This window comes from Podarcis filfolensis (assembly GCF_964270895.1).
Source record: "Podarcis filfolensis genome assembly, chromosome: 3".
Lineage (NCBI taxonomy): Eukaryota > Metazoa > Chordata > Lepidosauria > Squamata > Lacertidae > Podarcis > Podarcis filfolensis.
The window spans coordinates 32,981,514-32,990,126 of record NC_139606.1 but is presented as its reverse complement, the minus strand read 5'-3'; the positions used below and the strand labels follow the sequence as shown (position 1 = coordinate 32,990,126).

The window sequence follows — 8,613 nt, the reverse complement described above, 5'->3', positions numbered from 1 at the left end:
AAGAAATGTTTCAAAGAAGAATCATGTAAACATGATTCAGCCGTAGCAATATAACAAAAAAAACAACCCCAACCCTACACGCTTCCACCCAACAGCCCCAAGAATAAACCTAGAGGGGGAAAATACTCCTGTAATAGAAGGAATAGGGATCAATGGGAGGGAAGCAATGACAATGAAAACCACTTGTAAAATCACTTTCCTGTGAGTATCTAAGATGCACTGCTCCCATCTCTAGACATCTGAGAGCGTAGACTATGCACAAAACCAAATTTCAGGAGGCAAATCTGAGGTTTTAATTGCCTTTGCTGTAGGGGCTTCCTAATGCCAATATATGGATGTTTGCAGGGGAGCCTGCCAGTGTGGGAAGATAGCAAGTGCACAGCAAGAGCCCAAGACGTAACTTCATATGCAGTGTTCGAAACTCCCATTGTTCTAGGCGCATTTTGTGACATGGAATTTCATTAGCGCGAGCCGTTTCTGAGCTCTGGGCGTAATACTGCGCCTAAGATTTCAGATTAAAACTGCAGAGCAGAAGGAAAGGGGAACCTTTTTCTGCCTCTCCCCCCCCCCAGCCCCACTTCCAGCTGCTTTCCAAAGACTGGAAAAGAGACCCTCTTAAGAATATCAGGGGGCTGGGCAGGGGAAAGACTAGAACTTGTGGGAAATGAACATAATATTTTAGCTGCAGTTCATTCATTTTCAGCTTTGTGTTCTTGTCATTAAAAAGCGCATCTAGACATTCCGTTGTTGCACCCACAACTAAGGTTTTAAGCTGCCATTTAGCTCCTAGCGTTCATATCTCAGTTTCTAACACTGTTCATATGAGATGCAGGTGAATGCATGAGTATATAGGCTAGCATTTGTTTCTGTTGTTTTGCTCTTTACGCACCCTTGGGGAGCTGGGCGTTATTATTACAGCTATTAATACAGGAAAATTTCAACAGTAGTTTAGTAAATTCCGCCCCCCCTCTATCAAACCCACGTTCTGCCATTCAGGCCCCATTATTTGCAAGATCGTAGCTGCCTGAGATGACCTGGCAGCATCCTTTTTGCAACCGGGCCGATGTCTCTTAGCCTTGCCAGTACAACTGGTGGCATTCTGCTTCCGAAATCCTTCAGCGGTGGGTGGTAAACAAAACAGAGGACTTGTGTTGGGCTGCTACCTATCAGCGCTGCACAGAATAAGTGGGTGTGAATAGACAACAGGGAACAACTTTCCTCAACAACAAATGGAGCACGAGACTCTTAATCTGAAGGCTGTGGGTTTGAGCCCCATGTTGGGTGAGAGATTCCTGCATCACAGTGGGACGGACTAGGTAGCCCGTGTGGTCCTTTCCAACTCTACAAATCTGTGGTTCTCTGATTCCTTTCGTTCTGTAGGCTAGTTTTCTAAAATGGATGCGCCAATTAGCCCACACCCTCTCACTTTTTTTTTTTAGCTTGATGTTTTTCCTGATGGATATTACCATATTTTCCCATGTACAGTGGTACCTCGGGTTACATACGCTTCAGGTTACAGACTCCGCTAATCCAGAAATAGTACCTCGGGTTAAGAACTTTGCTTCAGGATGAGAACAGAAATCGCACAGCAGCGGCGCAGCGGCAGCAGGAGGCCCCATTAGCTAAAGTGGTGCTTCAGGTTAAGAACAGTTTCAGGTTAAGAACGAATCTCCAGAACGAATTAAGTTCTTAACCCGAGGTACCACTGTATAAGACACCCCCATTTACGACATGACCCCTATTTTTTTTGAACCCCAAATAAATCAATATTTTAAACATCAAACAGAACAACTTTGAGCCCCTGTGCATTCACCATCTGTGTATGACTCCCAATTTTAGACTACCACACGGAAAAATACGGTACATGAGACTTGTTCAAATTTTTTTTCTTTTTTTCTTCTTCAAATAATCTTTATTAGTTTTTCAATTAGATACACCACATACACATATTGTATTACATTTTACATTTATACTTGCTCTTCAGAGCTGACTTCCCTCCTTCCTTCTTCTGGTTTTTTATATCACATATAATTTTATCGCATTATTTTCTTCCATTTTATATATTGTTATTCATTTTCCATATTTGTCCATAGTGCGAATTTTGTATTTTCATTAGTGATCTGGTTCAAATTCCAACCTTAGTCGATTTGAATTTTTCTATGAAATTGCCCATGCTACACATTGCTGATGTGGAAGTTACTCAGAAATCCTTTCCATTTTTGATTTCTAAGCATGACATGTAAAAATAATTTCTTGCTGAAATGCAGAATGCTTAACGAAAAGCACTGTGCGCGCTCGCATGCATGCACATTTTTGTAAGCGTGTGCGAGAGAGACATTTCTCTTTAAGTTGTAGTGTCAAACAGCAGAGGGCACTGCGGGATTAATAAAACCCATTCTGAGCTTCTGTTTCTCTCCCCCCATGTGAAGCCATGTTGAATGAGCAAATGTCTCTAGACTGGTCTGCGAGTTTTAAATGTCTCCTTTACAGGAAATCCACTGTGTAGCACTGCAGGGTTGTCCAAACAACTGCACAATGTCCACTTCTGTGCATATGTTTAACTTTGCTCACATCGCTGAACAATGTCTGTTTTCTTTGCATAATAGATCACTTTAGTCACGTGCACCTAGTATTATGAAAGGAGCAAATGATATTTGCCATAAAGGGTGTCTCTGTGTGTGATTAATCATCCTGTGGATTTGTCATGGCTTAAAACGAGCAGCTTTTGGACAAACTGGATCTTGAATGTATAAGTGGGACTTTGTATAAACTTAATTGTCTTAACAAGATGTTACTGTATGGGTTTTAGTGCTGGGTCGAGATTAGTTTCTACTTGCTTACTGTTAAATGCACCACTTTTTCAAATTTTAAAAAGCCCACTATTTACATTTTACAGTTTTTTCAAAACTTGGAATGTGTGCTTGCTTGTATTTGAGAGCATTTTTTTGTTTTTTATCAGCCGCTGGCCTTTTTTTATTGCAGACTAGCCATTACGTTCGCTTTTCTGGGCAATAGGCCCTTGTTCTAAGGCACAATAAGAGTTTTTGCCCTGTAAATTGATTGAGCAGAACTGGCTGATCTTAAGCCTTTCTGTAGTTAAACCCGATTGATGTCTTGCCCAAGTATCTCTACTGTTTCAGCCGGGACATAATGCAGAGGTGATACTTTTTGCTCATTAATATGTGCCCAGCTGTTATGTGATCTGTTCACCATAAAAAAGTATGTGTGGTTTGGAGGGCCCGTGGAGAGGACATTTAAACAGAGCAAACGAAAATGTCAGGGTTATTCAGGATGTCCTAGGAGCCCACAGAAGATGGAGGAGTTCCCCTTCCCTGCTCTGCGGGATCTCAAATGCACACATGGAGCTTCCTTGGTCATTTTGTTTCGGAAGCGCTGTACACAGAACAGGGCTGTTCAAGTCCTCACAGTGAATGGAACCATCTATATGCATGTGGAAGCTGGGAAGGGAAGTCTTGGAAGATCTGTCCTTTAGTCTGTGGGCCTAAGTAGACGAGACATGAAATACCTAATCAGGAGACCCTTTTCTTACAAATGAACAAGATGCAGGTGGGGAAACCCAAAAGCAGGGCTCAAACACAGGAGCGCTGCCCCCTGCCCCCCCTTAGAATTGTAGAGTTGGAAGGCACCCAGAGGACCATCTCTAGTCCAATGCAGGGATATGCAGCTGTCCCATACGGGGATCGAACCTGCAACCTTGGCGTTATCGGCACCCTGCTCTAACCAACTGAGCTATATAGGTGAGGCTAAAGAGATGGAATCCAAGGTATATGCCCCTGAATACCAATTGACAGTGGGGGAAGGCTGTTGCTTTTGTGGCCCGGCAATAGGTTTCCCAGAGGCCTTAAACTGGAGTGGACATAGTTGCAAACAGAATGCTGGACCAGACAGACCTTTTGGTGTTTTGTTCTGATGGGTGCAGTTCATCTGCTCTAATATTAATTGTGGTTCAGGCTAACCAGGATTTTCCTTAATCTGAAACCATGTCTGAAGGACAATGTCCCTTATAAAAACCTAGATGATAATAATAATAATAATAATAATAATAATAATAATAATAATAATAATAATATTTATTTATTTATTTATTTATTTATTTATTTATTTATTTATTTATTTATTTATACATACCCCACCCTCCCCAGCCAAGACCAGGCTCAGGGCAGCTGACACCAGGTATAAAACAATTGATTGAAATACAACTTAAGAACAAGATTAAAATACAATATTAAAATGCAGCCTCATTTCAGTAGGAACTCAAATCAAACACTTTTTTTTGGGGGGGGGGGGAATGAAAATGTCAAGTCTTCACCAAGGCCAACTATCCAGACTGGTCCTACGTGGACCAGAAAAAAGCCAGGGAAGTCCCCAAATAGGAGTTCCATCACAGAAGGAGAAAGGAAAAAGGAAAGAGGAAAGAGGGAGAGGGGATCAAGTTGATTCCAAGCCAAAGGCCAGGTGGAATAACTCTGTTAAGCATGATGGTGGCTAAACAGCAAGGAAGGGAGAACTTGTTCTCAGCGGGCAAGGGTTGCAGTAAGAGAACCCACGTTCACAAGGCAGGCTCCCAGTTTGCAAACTCGCCAAGTACAGGCAGAACTGCAAAAGGTCACATACTGGAGCACTGAAAGATATATGCAGAATATATATGCACGTACAGTTGTACCTTGGTTTTTGAACAGCTTAGTTCTCGAATGTTTTGGCTCCCGAACACCACAAGCCCTGAAGTGACTGTTCCGGTTTGCCAACTATTTTTGGAAGTGGAATGTCCAACAGGGCTTCCGTGGCTTCCAATTGGCTGTAAGAACTTCCTGCAGCCAATCGGAAGCCGTGCTTTGGTTTCCGAATGTTTTGGAAGTTGGACGGACTTCCGGAACGGATTCCGTTTGACTTCCAAGGTACTGCTGTATATTGTGATGGGGGAAATATGGAAAACAGGTTCTTTCAAAACCCGGCTGAACAATCAGCCCAACCGCTCTCTGAAATCTCTTTGATAAGAAAGGGAGCTCTGAATCCCTGAGTCATAAAGCTATCTTGGTGCGTTAAATGCCGAAGAAAATAAATTGGGCATGACACACAGATTTAGAGGATGGGGGCGAGGAATGTATGTTCCAAGTGGAAGCACAAGGATCTGTCTCATACATTTCACAGAAACACAGCTCCACCTTCTAGGGAGGCTGCCTTGGTCTGTTAGCAGATTTCCGAGAAAACATCAAACCTGGCATAAACATTGGCACATTTCTTCTTCTTTCTTCAAAATGTAAAAATAAATGCTTTTTTGGGGGGCAGAGGTTACTGAGAAATGTAGGGAACTGGAAGTGTGAGTCACCCCCATTTCCTGTTCCTGTATTTCTTAAGTACTCAAGAGCAACTTGAGGTCCTCTTGCACATTAGGTAAAGGTAAAGGGACCCCTGGCCATTAGGTCCAGTTGTGGCCGACTCTGGGGTTGCGCGCTCATCTCGCTTTATTGGCCGAGGGAGCCGGCGTACAGCTTCCGGGTCATGTGGCCAGCATGACTAAGCCGCTTCTGGCGAACCAGAGCAGTGCACGGAAGCGCCGTTTACCTTCCTGCCAGAGCGGTACCTATTTATCTACTTGCACTTTGACGTGCTTTTGAACTGCTAGGTTGGCAGGAGCTGGGACCGAGCAACGGGAGCTCACCCCGTCGCGGGGATTTGAACCGCTGACCTTCTGATCGGCAAGCCCTAGGCTCTGTGGTTTAACCCACAGCGCCACCTGCGTCCCCCTTTTGCACATTACACGGCAGTTAACCCAGGGTTTGCTATCAAGCGCGCACTTGAAAGAGAACTACAGCTTTTCCTCGTGGTACAAGTTTTGTTTGAAACATGGGCCATTCAGCTCTGATGCATTTGTCTTGGTTGGTGTAGAGAACAGGAATCCCTGCAGGTATATGGCATGAAAGGGTTCCCCAAACTTGGGCCTCTGGTTGATTTTGAACTACAGTTCCCATCATCCCTGACCACTGGTCCTGTTCACTTGGAATGATGGGAGTTGTAGTTCAAAAACAGCCAGAGACCCAAGTTTGGGAAATGCTGATTTATGGGAACAGCTTGCTTGCCTTTTCTAATTTTATGCCTTGAGAGTAACTAGGGTGGTTACTAAAGTACATTGGAGACTAAAATACATTTGGAACTAAAATACATTTTGAGATTGTAATCTGATTTCATTTTTATGATGAGGTAAGTTGTTTTTTAACAGAAGTCGGAAGCATGTAATCCCTCATTACATTATAATATGAGAGTAAATGTCCTTCAAAATTATTTAGCATGAATGTTGTGTTCTGTGTACTCACCCTTATGCATGACAAGGTTGGTGATAATGGAATACTTTTGATGGTATTCAAAGTATATAAATATTTTTACTGAATGAGGTGTAGTTGTGTTTTTAAGGTTAATTTTTTATCCTGATTTATTTTAACCTAGTTGCAACGTATTGCAAACTTCGATTTGAGAAGCAGATGTGATTCTGTTGCCTCCCAACCCTTTACTTTCATATAAACAGGTTATGCTTTCCTAAAGTGATGGTGGTCTTGCATGTTTTAATACATTGTATGCAAAATGTCACTAACTGAAAGGGTTTGACATACCTGCTGTTAGAGAGGGAATATGCGGTACGTCCAGCAAGGTTTTCAGGTGCTGGTTTTAAGCCGTGCTGAGCTAAAAACACATTGAAAGTGGTAAATTGGTTTTTAAGAAGACTCAGTAAGGCGCTGGACCAACTGCTAAATTCACCCGCAGGTTTGGTCAAGCCCCGTATCGTTCCCAGCCCTTTCAGCAAAGAACAGAGCTGCTACAAATACAGGAAAATTGTGCTTCTATCTGTAAACATAATACCTTGTTTTACTGCACTGTGCAGATATTGCTTCTTACAAGGATGCGGGTGCAGCTGCTTCCATGAGAAGAAAGCCCCCCCATCCCCACCACTGCCCCTCTTCTGGCCATGGGAGTGGCATAGCTGCCAACGTTTCCCTTTTTTAAAGGGAAATTCCCTTATTCCGAATAGGATTCCTTGGAAGAAAAGGGAAAAGTTGACAGCTATGGGGAGTGGAGCAGGCTAGGGATGGACATGGGCCTAGCCAAGGGGTTGGGGTTGGGGGGTAGCTGCCCCCCCCAAATCAAGAAAAATCAATACAAATCAATACAAATTGGAGGTTTGCCCCCCTAACAAAAGCCTGACGCCCCCTAACAAAAATCCTGGTTACACCCATGCTCCCGCCAGTTTTTCCCCCCTCCTTCCCCTGTACAGCCACTACAGTATAGTGTAAATTTAACTTTTATGCACACTGGGAAACCAACAAAATTTGTGTGACTCGCTTTATTTCGGTGATGTGGAACCAAACCCCTCAAAATCTCCGACGTATGTCTGTATTATAACGGCATTTGTTTATAATGTGCTCCATTGAATTCTTCTCGGCCATTATTTCATTATTGAAATCTGATTATTTAGGAGGCCATATAACAAATTCTTACATGTAAATTAATTTTCAGTTAAATCAGTTGGACAGATGAGAATCATCATCTCATCATTTTATTATGTATACCCCGCCCATCTGGATACTCACACAGAAATAATTTTACTAGATCGACTGCCTGGTATTTAATGTAAGCCATTTATGACATGCCAGTAGCCTGAAAGGGGCAAAAAACTCCCAACAGTTCTGCTTTCCTTGGATGAAATGCAACACAGTAACGCTGAAACAAAAACAAAAAAAGAGGAAAATATGTCATAATGTTGTACGTACATTTTTCATTCATGCCTCTGGTCAATCACACTTTCCAGGTTTTCGCACTGCACTAAAAACCTGCAAAAGCTTTCTGACCAGAGACAATGCAAGTCTGCCTCTATTGCCCCACTTCAAACTCACGGAAATACTATTTGTCCTCAATTTCAGCAACGAAGGTTGATTTTGGCATCTCTTTTTGCCTATTTGGGTTCTCTCTGTTTGGCCGCTGGTTGCTGTGTGAACTGCTCCCAATGAGTCTTCGCCTTTGGCGCTCACTTTCAATGTAGCGTTAGAAAACAGACTGTGTTTTCATTGTTTCGATTTGAAATAAGAATAGCAGAGCATGTCAAACCCTTACTTTTTCAACATTCTAATTTTGCATATATAACTCTTTATGATTTTGTTGCATTCACTAGGTTTGCTGGGATGGGTAATCTTCTTAAAGTCCTTACCAGGGAAATTGAAAACTACCCACATTTTTTCCTGGATTTTGAAAGTAAGTTCAAGATTGGAACATCCTTTCCCCCCGACTTAGGAACTGGTTGAGAAGGAATGTTTAAGCCTGATTTGCTTTGACAGATAAACATGTTCAAGCAGTGCAAATGATCTGACTCGATGCTTTCAAGATTTGTTCTCTGAGCCACTTTCCTGTTCCTTTTTTTCTCTATTTTTCAGGAACCAAATGGGAAATCTTTTAAAAGTTCTCACTTGCACAGACTTTGATCAAGGGCCAAATTTTTTCCTTGACTTTGAAAGTGAGCAAAACTCCTTGCCTGGCTTGCATTCTTTTCTCCTTCTTATATATAAAATCCTAATCAATTGCATGTATTAATCTACCATACAACTAGTA

At 42.3% G+C, this 8,613-nt stretch overlaps 1 protein-coding gene across 1 annotated transcript in view; it reads left to right on the top strand.

The window, feature by feature from the left end:
• Positions 1-8,613, top strand: part of CYRIA (CYFIP related Rac1 interactor A) — a 66,638-nt gene that overhangs the window by 38,736 nt on the left and 19,289 nt on the right. The window contains 3 exon segments of the mRNA XM_083607427.1: positions 8,180-8,259; positions 8,439-8,450; positions 8,453-8,518. Of these exon segments, the coding sequence (XP_083463553.1) occupies positions 8,190-8,259; positions 8,439-8,450; positions 8,453-8,518 (148 nt within the window). The 5' untranslated portion in view covers positions 8,180-8,189.